Raw genomic sequence first — 20,928 nt, forward strand, 5'->3', positions numbered from 1 at the left:
ACGTCTTGCAGAAATCTCATTAGCATCAAACGTACGGCTGATGCTGAGTTATGGCTAGTTCTGCTGTTTAGAGAGAGGAAGAATTTTATACCGTTTAGTTAAAAACATAATTGTACTGTATTATTTTACAAATTTTCAACACACAAAATTAAATTCTTTTCAAAATCTCAGCTTCGGGTTTATTCTTAAAATATTCTTTAAGCTTCGCAAGTTTCAGCCTCTATATTCTCATAAAACATATTCTCATAAAGAAGAAAGAGAGTAACGACTAAATGTGTTTTTCTTTTGAGCTGTCATTAGTAACCGAAATCAGGTTAATAAAATTAATTTGATAAGCGATCAACGCGGAATACCAATTCTGGGCTTGAGAAGAAAGAAAGGTAGAAAAACTTTTCAGTAAATTAAGACATTTCACACTTTTTTAACCCCAATAAAACAATTGTAGCGTCGTAAAACCAATAAATCACCTTTGTTAGGTGGATTTTTTGTTCAAACGAGGTGAATTCATTATCTATATGACGATTGGGGAGTGGCACATTGTAGTGAGGGCGCTCAACTGCCAGCAATGTGGCCTGGGCTCGAATCCAAGGTTGGTTCTCTCCTTGCTATTTTGTACTTTATTCAACGGTAAGAAATAATAATTTAAAAAAAACACTTGCTCCCTCAAAGTACTTGACCTACTAAGTTAGGTGACCATTAGTGAAATAAATTTGATCTTTTTAATTCAATAATTTCTTAATTAAATTTTCTAAATTTACACAATTAAACTAGTAACGCTGAAATTCGCACAATAATATCAAAGTTTTCTGACATCACTGATTACGCTTTTATATATTATATCATTTTGATATTAATACGTTTTCTCTATTCTTTTCCATCCTTGTTTCTACAAAAACCTTGATGTGCTTTATAAACCAATCTGGTATGGAATGAACAAATACCTATGTATACTTTTAAATAACTAAATGTTACATCTAGACCAAAGCTTCTCCCTTCAATAAGGTTCTATCATTTTTTGCAAAGCAGCTTCTTTGTAAAAGTCCACAGGCTGTGCACGTATTATTTAATAATAGCCTTAACGCCCTGGAAGTTTTATTTTCTTTTTCAGAACTAGGCAAGTAAACAGGCGACAACAGTTGAAGTGAATTGTCGAGGTATTTCTCTTCTTTCTCGGCCAACAGATTCTTTTTTGGATGATTCCACAGTCACTACTTCGTAATGTACTCGGTGAAGTCTGTGAGACCGCTGACCGGTACAGATGTCATGCGTAGTCCATGTGATAGGGGAGATATCTTCCCGATAGGACTGCTGGGTAATGAGAAGTTCTCCGCTGCTGCCTTAGTGCGCACGCGCTTAATCTGACGTAATCGTTCGAGCCAGTTACAGCCGTAGGCGTCTGTGGGCCGCTTCTGACTTTGATGAATAACAGATGCCATCTGAAATATGAGAACAACAGCCACTGTAAGAGGGTGTTAAAAGCACAAACCTTTGAGATCTCACAAAAACAAACATCTTGTGTTTGAAAACTGTACATTTGGCCGTTTTAAATGTTTTCCTTTGTAGTGTTGTGTTTCTTTCCCCAAACACTTTTTGTCTTGTTTGCGCTAATCATTAGTAATATTACATTGAGCTCTTCGTGTTGTTGTTGTGGTTTTGGATAGCGCCGTGGACTCCAGATCAAGCGGTTTGGGTTTGAGCCCTGACAAGGGTCATTGTGTTGTGTTCTTGAGCAAGAAACTTTACTCTCACAGTGCCTCCCTCCAGCCAGGTGTATAAATTGGTACTGGTGGATTTAACGATGGGGTATAACCCTGCGATGGACTAGCATCCCACCCAGGGGGGAGTAGAAATACTCCTAGTCGCTAGTCTACAGAAACCAGGACAAGCTCCGGTTGAATGGGCCACTGACCTGACGTAGACTTCACTTTCTTACTACCTTCTTGTTGTTGTCGCTTTTGTTGCTGCCATTCCCTACCCGGTACTCCCTACCCGGTGTTCCTTACTCCTACCTGGTACTCCTTACCCCTTCCCGGCTCCCTACTCCCGTAATTGACAACTCCGAAGTGTGCCCCGCAGTAACGCACAAGAAATATCAGCAGGCAGAAAATAAATACCATACATATACCATATCATGAGCAAAGAAAGCGTAGAGAAACTTTGGCCCCTTCTTCAAAACTTGTCTTCATCTGTAACAAATGCCAATAATTCACGCTAAAATAATATAAGGAGTCTTTACTCACATTGATATGTACGACAAGCTGCCTGACTAGGCGAGGAAGGTTATTGTCCGAGATGACTCGCGTGCCTGTGTCAGTGAGCAAATCCTTCAGCTCATCTTTGAACCTCACGGTTACCATGTTGGATGCGTTATCAAGCGGTTTAATCAAAACTTCAGCAAAATTAAACTGGCCCTAGAGTTGGGGAGAAATCCGTCAGAGCTCGCAGTAATGTGGAAAATACAATATCCTTTATTTTGTAATGTGTTTACTTCCTTGAAAATACAAAAACCGGACGACATCCATCGAGAACAGTGTCCAAACGTTTCTCTTTCCTCGGATCCTACGGGCAAGAATTATTTCGCTTTTTTCTCGCGACATAGAGATCTCTCGAGACCTTGTCAAAACTATGATTTACGGAAAGCTGAAATAACCCTGGATTGACAGTTAATTTGATAAGCCCGCATAACTTGGAAACAAAACACCATTTTCCTAGCCTCCTTATTCTTATGGCCCTCGCGCACTTGTTCCAAACGTAGGGGAGGAAAGATTGCGTGACGAGCTCAAAGTGCGTCTGCGCAGAAGGCTAAATCTTACCTTGATTCTGCCAAACTTGACCGCCTGTTGAGAGTCGTTATACACGATAGTCACAAAGTCGTTACCAATGTGCATCTTTTTCGAGTTGCAGCCTGGGTCCGAGTCTCTAGTCGGCATCAAGGTAGCCACATGGAAAATAACTGAAAAAAGAAAAAAATATTATCAAAAAAGAAAAAAGATCTTTTCCTACTGGGCAAAAGCAACAAAGACATCATAACTTCATAGCTAATTAGCTTCTTGCATGCTCATAATACGCACGTTTTATCAACACAAAGAAAAAGAAAGAAAACCTGAAATCGGCCATTTCTAAAGACAGGCTGTGTACTTTATCGCTAAAATTTCTGAAATTTCAGTCATTAATTTTTTTTTTCAGTAAACTATTTTATCCAGCTTGCAATTTCACAAGTTTTATTCTCTTTCCTGTGAAAATACACTACACTATTTTTACCTTGACAAATATCATCCTGCCAACTGTATGCAAATTCACCGTCCGCTCCATTCCTGTCCAGTCCCCCGGTGTAGATCTCGGCTGGCGGACAGTCCCTCAGCCGAACTAGCGTCCCGAGACCCGAGAGAAACTTCATGTAGCGGGAAGACCCGTAAACATTACGTAAGATCGCTGCCTCGTTGTCGTGTTGCCCAGGCCCCACATAGATGACTCCGATCTTGTGCGTATCATACGGAGGAATGCGGTCCAAGCATTTGATAGCTCGCTCAATAACCTAGACCAAGAAACACAACAAATACTACTGGATTCTTTTCGTCTAATCAAGACCGAATTCAAGGCTGGCACTACGGCAGAAGGGCTGGTTTATTGAGTCTTTCTCAAGGCCGGGGCTATGATGTCCTATATATTAGGCAAGGGAGAATGAAATCACTTTTCATAATGGTAGTGTACGCTTGAGTATCAAGTGATCGACACTGCCAGCCCTGTTGCACGAAGGGGTCAGTAGTACTCCCACTCTCTCCCCAGACGGGATGCTGGCCCATTCGACAATCACTCCATCCCCTATAGGTTTTTCCGTTTTCTCTTAGAGATCAACACTAGCAATTTATACACCTGGATGGAGAGAGGAACTGCAAGAGTTAAGTGCTATGCCCAAGAACATCATACGATCACTTCGGCTGCGTTCCGCGAACGCAAAATGTCCAACTCTTCTCCACCCACTTTTCCATTCCTACTCTCTACATATCCAAGGTCGACATTTCCTTTTCTTTTCATTTTAGAAATTTGAAACGGAAAAGGAGAATTGTTTCACTCCGTCACATCGAAAAACAAAAACGTCACTAAAAGGACAATTTCCAACCATTGTTTCCATGATAATTGTCAACCCTTCCAGGCCCAATATCAAAATACTAATTCTCCTTGCAGGTTGCCATACATTTATGCTATTAGTTATGAGAATTTGGTGCTATATCAAGACAGAACACCCTATTTTATGATTTTCATTCTTCTCTTGTCTACTTGACATCCTACTAAAACTTAAGGGAGATAAAGATGAAACCACTTTCGAGGATTAACCTTAAGAGAGTCGTTAAACATCTGCCATAATTGATTGATTGATTAATTAAGCCATACGTTAAGTTTGTAGAGCACACTATTAACTCACCTCGCCATCAGGAAGAGGCTGAGGTTTTTCGTGGGCTGGACCCAAGAAGGACGCGTGATACAACTGAAGAAAGACAAAGCAAGGGTCCAAGGGATACCTGAACGATTCTGACGGGGTCACCAGTATAGGGGGCTCCTTTGGTCCAGCATCCGGGAGCTCTCCCATCGTTGGTGCTGATCTAGATGACTTGTTTGTGGACTGAGGGCCTCCGCCGAGGGGCATCATTCTGGAGCGAGACGCCAGTCTCTTGGTAGAATCGCTTTTACCATGTGCTGCCACTAGAGAGACAAGTAAAAATTAACGGAATGAAATTATCAAAGCTAATGAACCGTATTTTATTCGCCCTTGATTTCTGCAGGCGTGAGTCTCAAGGAAAACATTCCTGTTACTGTAGCTACCTTTAGGAAAGGCGGGCGGTGAAGACAATTCTGGAGATGACGTGCTTTTCATCGGTTCGTGGACGCTACTAGTATAACCAAGCCTATCTTCAGCTTCCTTGCTTTTCACGCTTCTTCTTTGGCGAGGAGAAGAAAATGGCGAGTGCTCAGAATGATCCAAGTCTCTTCTGTTCCTGATTGGTGAGCTGATACTGGAAGCCTTCTTTAACTTGACTTTCTTAGGAGTCTGGACACTAGTGTCCGGGTCTTGTGAACGTCCTCGTAGTTTAGGTGAACGCGAAGGAATCTGGTGACCTCTGTTTGCGCCAGAGTCGAGACTTGTGGTAAAAGCGCTTTTGTCCTGCCCAGGAAAAACTCTATCTAGAGCAAATTCAGGGCTCTCCCTGATCGCTTGAGGCTCTACGGTCAGGGAGTGGTATGGAAGTGATTTCGGTCTTTCTGCTTTTTTAGCTGGGCTGACCGTGCGATGTCGAGGGGGGTCTGTCTCTGCGGTCTCCATCTTCTGCTCCCCTAAAATTAAGAGCAAAATAATTTCAATTTTGACTGAAATCAAGGGGAAACGGGGGTGGAGGAAAGAGAGAGAGCACGAAAGGCACATACCACCTAAGTGATTTGTGGGTATACCCCAACCCCAGAAAATTAGGATATGTATTCCAGAGGCTCGGAAAATGGTTTTCTCCATTCCACCAATTTAATGTGGACTTGTCGTGGTGATGATCTAGATTTTACAAAAGATACGTGCTTTATATAGGTAGATCCAGCAGACCTACAATGACCTGACGCACTTCAGGTAAAAAGTTCATAACATGGAAGGACAGCAGCATGACTAGCGCGGGTCAACTCTAAGAAAGTTAAAGTGGGGTGTTGGAGGGTGAACCCTTTTTTTTTCATCCCCTGGACAGTTACTTATCTCCGTGATTGCCTTGCTCTAGGGTTTGCGGCAGTCTGCGCTATCTGTTAAACGCTCCTTACCGGTGTGGTCTGCACTATCTTCAACACTAAATGACTGTACACTCTCTTCATCACTTGCAAGCTGCAAAGAAAGGCACAACATCACCAAGATCAACAGAATTTATACGGTGGCCTAAAGTTGTCACATTTAAAATTACTCACATCATAATAAAATTACCCACATTCAGATTTACAGTTGAGCTATCTTACCCGGTACATCTCAGATGAAGACAGATATCTGGTCTCGTCCCTTCGCTTTTGCTCCAGTTTGTTCAGTCCTGGCAGACAGGAGACTGGGATTTGGTCAGCGGGGGACACACCCAATTCCGGCTAAAATGAAAACCGTCAAGTTATAGGTGACGAGTCGCGAATTTTAAGCTGTCTCGCAAGGAAAATGTAAGGACTTAACAGGACATTTAGTGGGAAACCAAGTACTTAAAAGGCCTGGTTACACGACAAGCATCGTGTAACTTATATAACAACTCTAGAGAAAATTGTGTGGCAAATTGCATATAACAATACACTCATTGCAAGGAAAAACGCTGCCACGATTCCTGGAAATAGCGTTGAATTCAACTTTCTATTATTATCAAAAAAAACATTCGTACAGGACTAAACTTACATTACATTACTCTACTTACATTACTCAACATCTCTCTACTTATTATACTACTGTAGTTATTGGATTAATCACTAGTAATCTCTAGTACTTATTTTTACATATACTAATGGACACTTACTAACAGTCACTTAGAGCGTTACTTATATTACATTGCTAAACAAAACATGACTTACATTACAATACAAAGCTCACAATTCACTAATTGAGCATACTTAAAATTACTTGAGGTACTCTACAAAACGACACCTTAGTTACTTTCTCTTAACACTACAAAGTAGATTTAGAGACAGTGCTGGTGGAAAAAAAGATAAGATTTTGGGCTTTTCCTAACATAGTATAATAAGGGACATGTAGTTTATGTAGCAATCGTTAGGGAAAAATGCCATGAAGTTCTCACAGTAGCAAGTAATGACTCTACGAAAATTGGATGCAGAAGAGCGTCTGAATGGAGTTACGCATATTTATCGTTGTAACTGCTACTTCTTTTGTTTGCCTCTGGATGTCAACAAACTGATCATCGAAATTAAACGCCAGCGTATTTTTATTACCTTTTCAAAGTGCATCTGTTTTCTGGTTTTGCTCGGAGGGACATCTGCAATCAAGCAAAAGAGAAGTCACAATTAACTTTGTAATCCTTGACAGATGAATGGAAACAAACAAACAAATAACCCAAATCCAATAGCGCTGAATTAACAAGAGCTTTCAATTGGTAAAACTGAATCAATTTACCTTCACTTGGAGTGATGTCCAAGCTTCCACTTATGTCGGAGCATTCTGACTCTCTCATCTAAAGTGATAAAAAGAACCACCGGAACAATGCATTTCACAGAATATCTGTTTATATTTAATAAACATTTTGCTTTAAATTTCGACTCACCGTGAAAACATTAGGTCCCTTCCTAGGGCTCCTGCTAAGGAGCCTGTCCCTTCCTTCATAGACCTCTGAATCCATGGACCCCGCTGGTGTGCTTGATGGAGTGTCCATGCTTCCGGTTGGCGTGTAGATTAGGACTGGATCTAGTTGAGGCGGTCCGCGGGTTTTGTCTTCATCAGTGCTATCAGTACTGTCCAGCTGCCAGTCACGAGTGTGAAGCGATTCTTCATGTGCTAGCGTTGAAAGAAAACAGGAAGGTTAAACAATTTGACGACCTTACAACGAAGGGCTGCCAATAGTAGCTTGAGGAACGAGTGCCGGTTTCGGTAGATCCTTGAGGAGGACGTTCGGATAGTTTCAGAGTCTTACAATCCTACCAAGGAATAGCGAGAACAATTGCATTCCTTAAGATGTCTCGTGAGCAAGGAGCCGTAGGGCGGGATAAGCTTGAGCCGTAAATTGAAGAGGAAAAACCTCGGTCCATAACTTGCAGTGAAGACCTTGAACTCGGTTAATAAGAGGTATATAGCCAGCGTGAAGAGCGGGAATACATGTGCGGGCGAGTCACAATTAATTTTAGTATTATTTCTGATTGGTTGAGAAGGTGGCCCAAGTTTTTTGTGCCAATCGCCAAGTCTAGGAATGCAAAACCGAAGCAATTGCACGTTAATCACACCACTTTTAAGAACACAATTCCCGTTTCCGAGTAAAGAGTACTTGCCGGTACCGGTCTTGGCTTAACGACAACAACAGCAACAACACAGGACACCCAGTTAGTCCCGGGACACAATGAACTGACAAACCTGTATCACGTCCACCAATTCTCTCTGAAGTTTTGATTCGACCGACCATGTCTATAATAACTGAGCCGCTATCTGTGCTGGTGCTCACCACATCTCCGTGTTTTTCACTGTGTGGAGACAAAACTGAAGAGAAGAGGAAAAGCTTGAGAAACATCAGCAGAAACACTGACCAGGTAAATGAAAGCAACGTTTTATTTAACTTGACCTTCGTAATTGTCAACGCCAACTAGACAAGGCCTGCAATTGCTAAGGCTGGAATCAAGCGCAGTTTTCCCCTTTATACAAACACAATCCAAAAAGACATTCCAAATCTTTAGTCAGTCACAACCAAGTTACAGTTGTTAAGTCCAAAGACAGTTGGTCCCAAAGTTTCGAATAGGCCATTTCCGGGATGCCTTTTGGCTCAGTGTCAAAACAAGTCTTCGTGCGAAACCATTCATATGAAAATGTGTTTCTCCTATAGGTTCATTTTCATGTAAATCAAACTCATTTTCATTTGAAAGGTTTTGCACAAGAACACGTTTTGAAACAGAAGCACAAGATAACTCAGAAATAGCCTAATGCTCAACACGCGCACATTATTCAAGTTGGCCAATATGAAAATACTGTTCACGTCAGTCTACAAACACTACATGTACTGCATTCTCTTGTCTGAGCGACAACTTTGGCTCGATGTTAGTAAAAGAAACGTAAACTGAACAAAGTCAAATTTGAACAAAAACACCCACTTACAAGTATAACAACAAAAACGCGTTCATGTAAGGAAGACTCTAGCGGCAAGATGAAAAAAAACTTCATAAACAATACACATTTTTTTTTCGAATACCACACAAGTTTTAATCCTACATTAATTCACCTTAATTGTGTTAATCCCAAACGTTTTCGTCTGAATAAGGTGCTAAATGATATGGGGAAAATTTCAGTGGTAAGGGCCAAAAAACAACAGAATACTGTCACCAAGTTTGAATCTTTTAAAGATAAAGGGAACCGAGGTGGTGTTTAAGAAACAAGAAAAACAACCAAACTTACATTCACCAATTTGAGGATCATCCACTATAGCAGTACTGACGTCACTATCCAAATACGATGAAGTAGCCCTATTCTGAATGCGCATGATCCAAGATATGTTTCCGCTGGGTCGACGGATAAAGATCTCGGCCCAGCCTTGACACACACATTGACAGTTCTGTAGATTGATAGGAACAAACGGTTCGCTGTGCCGACGGTCAGAAACAACGCTGCTACAATTTTCCTCTGTCTTTGCCGCCCCCTCGATGCTGCTTTTTCTCTGAGTACCCGCTGGAGCCTGAGTACCAGTCACACGACTTTGTACCGCGCCTTGTGCTTGGTCGCTAGAGGCCTGGGAAGCAGAATCCTCTGTCGGACCATCTGCACCAGTGCTTTTCTGTTTTGCAGATGTATCCGCCTTAGTCTTCTCTTTGTGTGTATGATTCGCAGTCCTTTGTCGCAGCGTCAGGCAGTTGTCACACACACCGTCCAGCCCAATGTACGTACCGGAGGTTGTTATCGTCACGATCGTGTTAGAAATCATCCATGTGCGTGAATGACCACTAGCCAGCATGAACTCCACAGCTTTAGTCCTAATCAACAAACGTTTACAATCATTTTGACAATAACTGCAGAAATTTTCGCGCGCTCTTTGGTTAATTTTCACTGAGGGAAACACTGATACTATTGTGCCTTCTGTCGGGCTAATACGATCCGTGACACAAAGCGGACTTTAACTACAAAACCAATACAAGAGCGTCTCAATCCTGACCTGTTTGGTTGTGACATACAAGGAGCAAATGTGTATCTAGCCATCATATCCATACACACTTCACTCATCTCAGAATGCAGCTCGCACGCCGCGTCAGTCTCCTTGTGAACAACGGGCGAATTCGACCGATGATGGACTTGGGGCGAGGGTTGATTGGTAGAGCTTCCACTTCGGGATCTGGATGCTGCTAAATGAGGGCTGTCTGGTCTCGCGTCATAACGCTCCGGGATAATAGCACTTGATTTAAGACCCTATGACGAAAGGAACATTCTTGGAGATTAACCACTGTTGAAATGGCATGAGGCAAAAACTTCTTGATAAGCAGGGGTTGACCTTCGATCACACTTTCTTTTACGCGGTGGCGGAGAAGAGGAAAACAGATCGTCTGATCACAGGTTAGCCAATGGTCTAGATTACAAAGTTAACCTTAGAAGCACTGTTTGAATTGAATTTAAAGCAAAGAAAATGTGGAACGTTGCTCAACACGATATGTCCAGCTGTTTGAAAGGACTCGGAGGGCTGACTGGACATGTTCTGCGTTACAGTCCGCGATTCTTGATCATTTGGCTAAAAAACATTGGCTTTGGGCAAAAGACTAAGTTCGGACTCAAATGAACTAATAACCTTTTTATTTCAAGGAATCCTGCTGCAATTTCATTTGATGTAATATATCAAACAAGAGAGACCGTGTTTGGCCACATTTCCAAAGACGAGAAGAGAGTTGAAAATACGACGCGCAGCGGAGTATTTTTGACGAACTTTGGGGTGTTTGGAAATGTGGTAAAACATTGTATTGTGAGTGTTTGATATATCTTCTCAATCGAAACTGAAACTAAGGAGAAAACGGAGAAATAACATCGTAAAAATCTGTGCTAATTAAGATCAGATATCCAAACACCGTCATGGTCATGATTTTCTTTGTTTAAACTTGATGAATTATTAAGAATCATTAAGGGGTTTGAGATATCCCAAGCGACAGCTGCGTGACCTCTGATGTCCAGGCTCTCTCTTACCTTGCTCACAAATCCAACAAATGCTTTGCGGTAAGCCACACGTGATCGCACGAACCACGCGGCAATCACGTGATAGGCAAGTGTCACTGTGTACTGAGAATACCTGTAGTGAGGAAAGAAACATTTACACGAAAACCAAATCAACCAAGGTTAACTCGCTTTTTACTAAACATAATAAATTCAGTTAAAGTTGACTTAATTTATAGAATAGAAACTATGAATTACAAGTAAAAGAGAAGCAAATTCACACGTTTTTTTTTTTCATTTTGACTGCAACATAAGTTTTTGCCAGAAATGAAAACTTAAGCATCCCTCTTTCAAGTTCTTCCACATTGCAATCCTTTCCAGCCCGCCACCGTTAGCTATTCTAACTTCCTCATAGACCTTAGCGCGGTTTTGGAAGCCATCTTGAAGGGTAGGCAACAGCGTCTTAAATCATAGTGTTTGTATGGAAATCTGATGGCAAATAATTTTCTTCAGAATTGAATTATGAACAATTCAGTTCTTAAGAGCAAAGTAGAGATACTAGACAAGGGACAGCATTGATCCAATTTGAGGGATGTAGCTGTGCCAGAAAGTGTCCAGTAGCGATTTTAATTTCCCTGCAAATTTCTAAGATTTTTTTTCCAAGAACGTGTACGCGGCTTACAGGTTTGCGCCATTTTGCAGAAAAAAATCGTCCCATACCTCCCTGCCTGACGTCGAGAGAACAGACTACCACCGGTCTAAATAGAGTGCAAACAACGGACTGGGCGTACCTGAAGGGATCGGTGTAAGGCAGACAAATAGCAAACACATGTTTGTACTGACTGTCCTGGAAACTAACATACAAATGAGGCAAGTGAACCAAGCCTGCAAAGAACACAAACTTATTCATGAGTTTCTCAAAGATGATTTCCAGTCCGTGCTGCGCAGTCTCAGCACTCTAATGTTTCAGTGCGAGTCCCACTCGATGGAATGCAAATCCGTGTAATTCTTTACGAACTGACTACCTTATCTTTGAGGCATTTTAAATTCTTTTTCCAACAGTTTCTTTGATTTTAACAGCTACGAAGTTGTTTCGTAGAGTGATATAAAAAAGAACGAAGCATAAAGCTTCGCATCCATAATGGCGGTTCGCATGAAACTTTAAATCAACTTATCGGACGCTGATCGTAGTTACATGTAACTTTTCTTAGTGACAGTGTCGCTCATTCTTGGATCTGTTTAGAGCTGTTGCTGCAAACACGCATTTATATACACAGTGCTAAAGACGACTGTTGCAAAGATAAAAAATCGATTGTTACAGCCGTATTTAAGACTGTGCATATTAAAGCGTCGGATTGAAGCCGACAAAAAAATTTTACTGTACCTCGTGCATGTGGTAGCCTGCGAGCAGGTTCTCATGCGTTGCGGCAGGGGCAAAGTCGATGAGTAAAGTAGCGAGAGATCAAAGTGGGTGGGGGGCCTGGCATTCTCACCGGTTCGCTTCGTTCGCCGACGGCTTTGCTTATGCCAACAACGATGAGACCGGCTCGTTTCGTTCGCCGACTCGTGCTTCGTTCGCCGACTCGCGCTTCGTTCGCCGACTCGCGCTTCGTTCGCCGACTCGCGCTTCGTTCGCCGACTCGCGCTTCGTTCGCCGACTCGCGCTTCGTTCGCCGACTCGCGCTTCGTTCGCCGACTCGTGCTTCGTTGGCCGACTCGCGCTTCGTTGGCCGACTCGCGCTCCGTTGGCCGACTCGCGCTTCGTTCGCCGACTCGTGCTTCGTTGGCCGACTCGTGCTTCGTTGGCCGACTCGCGCTTCGTTGGCCGACTCGCGCTTCGTTGGCCGACTCGCGCTTCGTTGGCCGACTCGCGCTTCGTTGGCCGACAGCTTTGCTCGTGTCACCAACGATGACAGCCTGCTCGCAGGCTACTTGTGTGGTTCTTAACGCTAGTAGGTCTGTTCCTTAGAAAGTTGTTTTCGTTGGGTTCTACCACTTTAAGTATTTGATAGATCTAAAATCCTCGATAAACTAAACAATTTTCAGGCGTAAACAAAATAGCGCTACGAGTCTAAAACATCCGATGTCAAATGCAAAACACTCTTCAGTCACAAACTACACTGCCCCGGGAGGGGGGAGGGAACTCCCATTTGAAAAGGTCGGGGATGGTCGTTGGAAAATTTGAATTAAACCCCTAAAAGAGACCAATCTGGGTGTGGCTCGAACTTTATTTACCACTAAAACATACCAATTAGAAGGGCAATGACAGCGTTATTCTATTATTTTTTTCTAGTAAACTCTAAGATGTATTCTGATGGCCAAAGATACTGGCGTTTCGTCCTGAGCACCCTAAGTGAGAAAAGAATCGTTGATTTATTCCCCTAAGCGAGATGACGGGAATCCACGGCCTTCTAAAATGAGAGTCCCCCGGGCTAAATTGAAGGGAGTAAGTATCATGGTATTCTTGAGGCAAGTAAGTCTGTTCTTTAGTATTCTTGAAACAAGTAAGTTTTCTTTTAGAAAGGTGTCTTCACTGGGTTCTGACACCTTAAGGTTACCGTATTCCTTCAGAGGTGTCTCACGTCCTAGCGATGTAGCGTGCCCGGTTCAAACCGTAGATATCTAAACCCCTATATCGTGTTAAAGCTTGTAAAACAGGCTCTCAAATTATACCAAAAATTTTGAAGCAAAATGAATTGTCGAATTTTTCACGACCTCCACATGCAAGCATCAAATCCCCTTTTCCTGGACAGATCTGTCTTTTGAAAACTGAAAATCATACCCCACTCATATATGACACTTGATTAACCACCCCTTCATTTTTGCAACTTTTTCCCAAACACATTTGAGGTCAAATTGCTACCTGACAATAACCTACACATAAAGAGCTGCAAATTAAGCTGTAGCTTAGGGGTATATCCAAACAGTAGGAGGAGCAAGATATTTTTCGACGTTTTTCTACTTTTCATTTTGAATGCTTTTCAATTCAAACTGTGTCTTCCTCTATGGCTGGTAGTATGGTTTACGGTGTTCCGCAAACAGTACCTTTCAAATGTCATATTACCTGTGTGGTCTTTGGGTCTATAATTACCATTTTACGGTATATGTGGTATTCCCCACAGGAGTGAGATTAAACATGCTGTTAAAAGGCGACAGTAGCTATCTCATCTAGCCGATGAACTCCGTGGCAAAAATATAAACATCAAGAGGCTTTACCTGAAAGAAACTCCAGCATAGGGGCTGCCATGGAAACCGTAGCGGAGATCTGGGTCAAGCGGACCAAAAGAGCTGGAAGAAGACTGTGAACAAAATCAAAACAGGGCACTGAAGAAAACAACGGGGATAAGAAGTAATTTATAACACTATTAAAAACCAAAACTGAGATTCACTCGGCGTCATATGTATATCTCTGTTCTCGGTGTTTGGAAACCTGCTGAAATACTGTCTCTCGTGTTTGCTATCTTACTCCTATATGACAGAGAGAAGTAAACCTGACGTGCTTTCAAAAAATGTCTCAGATGATCTAACTGAGCAGGCAACTGTGTTGGACAACAGCTTTGTCACACTGTCGCAGACATGACATTTGTATAGAGCATTTTGTCACGCATGACAGCTTTTGTGACTGTCTTAATGCGGCCGTTTATTTCAATGTCACGTCACATCTGACGCCTGAAAGCTGTATACAGTATCTTGTCAGGGTCTCACGTGTTACAGATTTTACATAATCTTGTCATGGTCTCGCGCGTGAAAGTTGTATAGGCGAATCTTTGCTGACGTCATTGTTTACATTTTTCCTCATTAGCATACGACTTGACTCAGAGAAGCCGTGGCCGTATATATGACCTAAATGCAAAAGTTGAAAAAGTTGATTAAGTTGAGCAGTTTGTGCAATTTTCAGCTCTTTGCAAGCAATATTGAAGGAAATATCAGCCATCAAAAATTGCGAAATTGCTGTGTGGCAAAAAATTTAATGAGCCATACATTTCTCTGTAAAATTTCGAGGTTTTAGAAGAGAATTTCTCCGAAACCATTCCGTGTATTGGGCTCAAATTTTCAGAGATAACTGAAACTGTTATGCCCTTTCAATATTCAGAGTTTTTCTTTTATTAGCGTCATCAGATAGAGATAAGCATATGTTGATGAGGCAAAAAGTGTCAACAAAGATTCGCCTATACAGGTTCGTCTCATCGTTTCGAGGTCTAATCTAAAGAGCATCACTACTATGATCACGTGACTGGCTCACCTTTTCATAACTGCTTGCATTTCCATAGTGCACAGGGTGAGTGATGAAACACACAGTACAGCACACTTGGTTACTAAACCCAACTCTAAAGTCCTCACCAATTCAAACTATAATTATACAAACAGTAAACGTTATGGCGACGAGAAAAAACACAAGGAGTTTGTGCCTCATTTTAAGTGGTGGTGCTGGAGAGGTAATTGCGTGAATGAACATAAATGAGACCTTTATTCAAATGTCGTATGTTCTAGCGATTATGATGTCGACAAACACGGAAACACGGATCTCACCTGTCTTCCTCTGTCCAGACTGGAGTGATATGTAGCGAGAACCGTTAAGACCTACAATAACAGTGAGGTTAGATTAGACACCATGTTGACTGTCTATCACCAGATGACGATGCATACAGATGTACAAACGATTACCGCAATGATTCGATTTAGTCTCAAATATGGCCATCGCATGTGCTTGTTTTAACTCCTAGCCAACACAGAATCGTATAAGGACACAGAAAATGGCGCTTTTATTCCTGACAACTGAAAGACATTTCTTGAAAAGTGTACATGTCGAAAAAGTATGCCTCAAAAACTAGGGTATTCAAGGTGTACTTCGTAAATGTGATATATATACACAATATTTGATGGTTGAACAATACCCGCAGATATTTTGCGAGTTGCGTAGTATTTTTCCGAGACCCGAACTCATAGTAGAGCGTTCTTTTGACCTACTGGTAATAATTTTTTTTATGATTAAATGGCGTCTCTTGACCTACATGTGCAACATGCTAAACTTTCGTAATAGTGGACTAGGCTAATACGCCACAAACACGACTTGCACAGTATTAATTAAGATCACACTCATTCAAACAAGCTATGGATATCCCCGAACACCAAACCACTTTCAAGCTCTCCGTCGCATGATGGGATATATCGCACGTAATCCTTTTCAGGCAACATCACCTACCATGAGAGGACGATGGGTAAGAGAGTTTCTCCCCTATAATGATATAAACTTTCTTCCCAACGTTATTTTTAGATCGCTCCTGGTTTCAGAAATCTCATCAGTGTCTAGAAACAGACAATCCTGTGATGCGGATTTTGTTCAGGTGGACAGCCCAAACGGCTTTGCGCGCATTTTCATCCACCAAGAAAACATCTACGCAACGCGCGTGGTAACATCCGCGGAAGAACTGGGTACCAAGTCTAAAAAATAACTTGCCAGGGATTACCTTGGGAATAAGGTTTATATGGGAGATGAACTCTCATACTCCTCATCCTCTCTTGAAGATAACTAGAACGTGCTATAAATAGTCCATAACCCTACTTCTCTAGACGAAGGAGTTAACTACCAAAAGCTGATACACACCGGGAATATCAAAGCTTGTAATCCTGCTCTACCAACACCGTGAGGAACACGACGGAGATCAATGATACAGGAAGGCTCTGATACCTGCGTAACAAATAACACATTTTTGAGAAAAAGCAATGTCCTCTGTAACCCTGTCACAACGAATTCAGTTTGCATAGGACAATAAAGGCCGAGGCCAGGGCAAGACGTTTTCTTCTTTTCTTAGCTAGTATCCATAGGACTCCTATAAATATCAGCCTCGTTGTTGAATGGGCTACTCTGGTAAAGTGAAATAAAGTTACTTACCATGTGGCAGAGTACTGCTGTCATCGTGTTCAGGGCTGGATTGGCTGAGAGTATCAGGCTCTTATTTTGTAGGACCTCCGGTAGCGCGGTCAAAACAGGTTCCAGTACTGTCCAGTCCCACTCCTACAAGGTGAACAAGTTGAGCATGGAAACACTCTACATATATTATCGAGCTCATAGTTACATGTACATAGCAAGCGCGGTTGCTACGAAACATGCATAATTGATGAAATTCGTTTTGCGACAATCGACTGAACAAAATCTCAACTGTTGGAGTTATTTAAAGAAGGCAAAAAACGCTAATTAGTCAACTTTACAAATAAGGATGTATGACTTGCGTTTTACTCCACTCTGCCTAGTACAAAATACCATGGCCATCATAAAGCGAAGGAGAAAGTTGAAAAGATGAAGAATTACTTACATACTGTAAACAGTTCAAAATAGCTTCAAACACATCCGAGTAAGGTATCACACCAAGATATGAGGATGCTGCAGAATCACTGAAATAGAACAACACTAAGTAAAAAGAATTTACAGATGGATAGCTTAAAATACTAAGCAACATTTAGCTTCAGAGAATCGAAATTACCAACTGCTAGTCAATTGACCCATATCTATATACTGTAGGTGCTCCAATGGTACAGAATTGAGTGATCATACAGTCGGCAGTCTGACAATTTTCGGAGCCCGCAGCTTCTATCACAGTTTACCAAGTAACATGACATATCAAGATGGCACGAAGTACACACGACCATTCTCGGAGAGCTTACAAAGTGCTCGTACTGCACTCTGATTGGACAAGAATATTCGTAGCTGCTCGGGTACTCCGGACAACGATCACTTCCTTTTTTCTCCCACCTGTATATAGGAGACCTTACCTCGGCAAACAAGTAAAGTAAGTGCTAAACTTTGCACTGCCTCCTTCTTCGCTGGTGTCGCATAAACCAAGCCGTAATGTGGAGTCACACCGCAAACTCAGAAAGCACTCGAACGCCTGCAAGACAAAGACACTGAATTGTTAAATTTCATCCGTTTCAATCTTCCTTAATATCAACCATCAATGTTCCTCTAAGGGGAATTATCATCTTTTTGCGTTTTTTCTACCTTTGGTTAAGACATGAGAGAAGTGCAAATATAGGCGAGGCGTCAACGAGTGCTTCTTGAACTTTCCGCAATTCTCACAAAAAGACACAAAATGTAGCTCAACAACGCACGAAAATCAATTTGAATATCACCTTTACAAAATGTTGAAGAAATTGCGCGTGCTCAAACTCGACGCAAGCCGCGAACATTACAGCTCGATAGAGCTCCCATGTGACGTAGCCTAGCCTGCGAACACAGACGGGATTTCCAGCTTTTGTTTCAACGTGAAACAAAAGCTGCAAATCCATTCCGGTTTTTGTTTCAGCGTGAAACAAAAGCTGCAAATCCATCTGTACTCGCAGGCTAGAACCAACCGCGTACTCTACGGAGATATAATGACCTTGAACCGACCAATCCAAGCGCAGCGATCCCCACAACATTTTATGGCAGCATAATATTTCCAACATATCATAACGCTTTTGAGGATAAACGTAGAGCATACCAAGTTTCTGATGACACTGGCAATGTAGGTACTGTAGCCCTGGGAATAATGTGCCTTCATGTGCGACACCAACAGCTCAAACGTTCGTACAGCGTGACCATGAGGCAAACGAAACAACTTCAGCTATAAACAAATGAACGAATACTAATTAAAAAGAGGAATAAAAGTTCTGGTAATATTACTATTTGGTGTAAAGAGAAAACCTTGCAGCCGTATCAAACTTTCTTGGGATGCAGGAAATCTATCATCAAGTGCACTGAGCCCGAACACTAACCGTAAGGTTGACATGGGGGAGGAAAGGGAAAAAAAAACAAATGAAATAGGAATATAGCGGTGTGGGTGGAAAACGATCTCACGTGTAAATAGGTTTCTACCTGAGAAATCATAAGATAGCAATGATGGAAAATGACACTGTTTTTCTACATATACTCACAGCAATATGACATCTCAATAGAGGTTATTCTATGTCAACAATCTTCGCAAACTTACGTTCTTGTCCTAAGGGTCATTTCTAACATAAAAACTAAATTTTGAACATCAGGCCTGGCGCTCGGAAATGCAAATCGTAGTCGCTTTGGAGACCTGACTGATTCCCAAAGTGACGTGAAGTAACCAAATGATTTGTTTTAGTGTCAGTGAAAGGCCGTGAGTAAATCTGTAAACTGAATTTTGGCTTCACAATAAACTTTGGAAACTCTTCATAACCTTAACGAGGGCTTTCAAGTTAACGTTCAGGAACAGGATAACAGAAAAAAAATAAAACAGGAATTCCCACCTTGAAGACCTCCACAAGTCCACTGATCGCCGTCTTGACATCCTTTAATTCTTTCTCCTCTTGCAACAACTGCACATTATCGGATAAGAACATGCAATATTTCAACAAATTAAGTTACTGGTAGCTAAATGCACTCGTATCACACTAAAAAAAACACCACTTCACAAAAACCAACGATTGCACCCAAACGATGATCGTGCAATTTCTCTGTGATTTTTAACATTAGAAAGACTGATTTATTAATTAATTTGTTTCAATAGTTTTCACGTATGCTTAAAGTCAAGTTAAACTTGCTAATGGGCCAGGAGGCGAGATAAGGTAACATAGGTTTAAAATTATTTGTTTTAGTAGTATTGAAAACTTAAAATAAGTGCAATGAACTTAAGTCATAGTGTGATGAAAACTAGAACCCCGTGTGTAATAATCTCTCTTTTTTAGTCGATATGTAATTCTTCGGACAGAGGGTCACTTATCCTGCAGTTCACTTTACGTTGTTGTGAATCAATAAAGTTGTTGTTTGAAACCAGAATTTGAAAACAGCGAGCTCTTTTTTGCAAGAACAACCGAACGACAGTTCTCACTACTAGTTTGCAGTGCAACTTGCTGGAAGTCCATTACCTGTTCCCGCTGCTCAAAAGGAGGATGTTTCCCTTGTAGTTCCACATGTCTACTGATGACCTGAAACCAAAATCAATGTTCTCTTTTATAGAGCGTTTTCACTCACGCGGTCAGGAATCATACACATCTATCGGAGCACAAGAAAGTGTTCACGTAAAAAAGATTTCAACTCCCACTGGATTGGTTTGGTACACCAACAACGCCGCTACTTCATTGTTTGGAAACCAATATGGCTGCCATGACGTCATGCAAAAACACTCCACAGTATTGCTAGGTGTTGTTACCACTCAGTTTAGTATTTGACGTAATATATCAAACACGAGAGGCCGTGTTTGACCACATTTCCAAACACCTAGAAGAGAGTTGAAAATACGACGCGCAGCGGAGTATTTTTGACGAACTTCGAGGTGTTTGTCAATGTGATCAAAAACTGTCTTGAGTCAAAACTAAAAAAAATAAAAAAAACTTTCAATCAAAACTAAAGTTAAGGAGAAAACGGAGAACTATAATCGTAAAAATCTATGCTAATTGAGATCAGATATCCAAACACCGCCACGGTCATGACTTCCTTTGTTTAAACTTGATGAATTATCAATGAGTTTGAGAAACCATTTTCTAGTTTGGTTTTTCAAAGTTCTTAGCCTGAGACAAATAGCACAAGAGAGAATAAATGAACTTGACGAACTTGAAATACCTTCTCGATAATGTCCAAGAAATCTTGACACTTCTGAGAATCAACCATTTGGCACAAGTCCAGAAGAATTTGTACAGCTACATTACGGACAGTCACATCTTGATCTTCACCAATGTGATTTAGGTATGGCAACACTGCAGACTCTAACAGCTCTTCCTAAAAGGGTGATGAATTTACAATTAATTCCCGATGTCTGCCCCCTGGTCTAAAAACAAACAAACAAAACAAAACAAATTGTAAAACTTGAAAGACTTGAAAAGCCGGGTGGTTCAGAACACAGAGACCCCGGCCAGGGTACGAATTCGGACTGGTAATGATCCAGAGTCCAGCTAGTTTCACGTTTCGTAATTTCCACACAACAACAAATAAAAATCAAACAGAGATTAAAAAAATGTGGAGGTTTGTGAACTAAGACCGACTGCACACTAACCAATAAGCAAGCCAGCCTTCCACATATTCTAAAGTAGCAACATGCACTCTTCTTTTTCGTTTGTTTTTCTTTTTTCTTTTTTTACGATATGTGTTTTCATTT

General features: G+C 41.4%; 1 protein-coding gene across 1 annotated transcript in view; it reads right to left on the minus strand.

Moving 5' to 3' along the window:
• Positions 1-700: 700 nt before the first annotated feature.
• LOC145489883 (tuberin-like) overlaps positions 701-20,928 on the minus strand; it is a 37,773-nt gene continuing 17,545 nt past the window's right edge. The window contains exons 16-42 of the mRNA XM_081468954.1: positions 20,397-20,552; positions 19,703-19,762; positions 19,085-19,153; positions 18,310-18,432; positions 17,603-17,718; positions 17,146-17,224; positions 16,725-16,847; positions 16,437-16,520; positions 15,362-15,412; positions 15,075-15,181; positions 14,048-14,130; positions 11,623-11,716; positions 10,865-10,967; positions 9,852-10,102; positions 9,101-9,672; positions 8,072-8,194; positions 7,272-7,501; positions 7,124-7,181; positions 6,943-6,986; positions 5,983-6,102; positions 5,794-5,854; positions 4,822-5,331; positions 4,424-4,701; positions 3,262-3,535; positions 2,814-2,953; positions 2,241-2,411; positions 701-1,436 (exon numbers count right to left, since the gene is read on the minus strand). Of these exons, the coding sequence (XP_081325080.1) occupies positions 1,209-1,436; positions 2,241-2,411; positions 2,814-2,953; positions 3,262-3,535; positions 4,424-4,701; positions 4,822-5,331; positions 5,794-5,854; positions 5,983-6,102; positions 6,943-6,986; positions 7,124-7,181; positions 7,272-7,501; positions 8,072-8,194; positions 9,101-9,672; positions 9,852-10,102; positions 10,865-10,967; positions 11,623-11,716; positions 14,048-14,130; positions 15,075-15,181; positions 15,362-15,412; positions 16,437-16,520; positions 16,725-16,847; positions 17,146-17,224; positions 17,603-17,718; positions 18,310-18,432; positions 19,085-19,153; positions 19,703-19,762; positions 20,397-20,552 (4,308 nt within the window). The 3' untranslated portion in view covers positions 701-1,208. The remainder of the gene's footprint in view (positions 1,437-2,240; positions 2,412-2,813; positions 2,954-3,261; positions 3,536-4,423; positions 4,702-4,821; positions 5,332-5,793; positions 5,855-5,982; positions 6,103-6,942; positions 6,987-7,123; positions 7,182-7,271; positions 7,502-8,071; positions 8,195-9,100; positions 9,673-9,851; positions 10,103-10,864; positions 10,968-11,622; positions 11,717-14,047; positions 14,131-15,074; positions 15,182-15,361; positions 15,413-16,436; positions 16,521-16,724; positions 16,848-17,145; positions 17,225-17,602; positions 17,719-18,309; positions 18,433-19,084; positions 19,154-19,702; positions 19,763-20,396; positions 20,553-20,928) is intronic.

Source organism: Orbicella franksi, chromosome 6 (assembly GCF_964199315.1).
Source record: "Orbicella franksi chromosome 6, jaOrbFran1.1, whole genome shotgun sequence".
In the NCBI taxonomy this organism is placed as follows: Eukaryota; Metazoa; Cnidaria; class Anthozoa; order Scleractinia; family Merulinidae; genus Orbicella; species Orbicella franksi.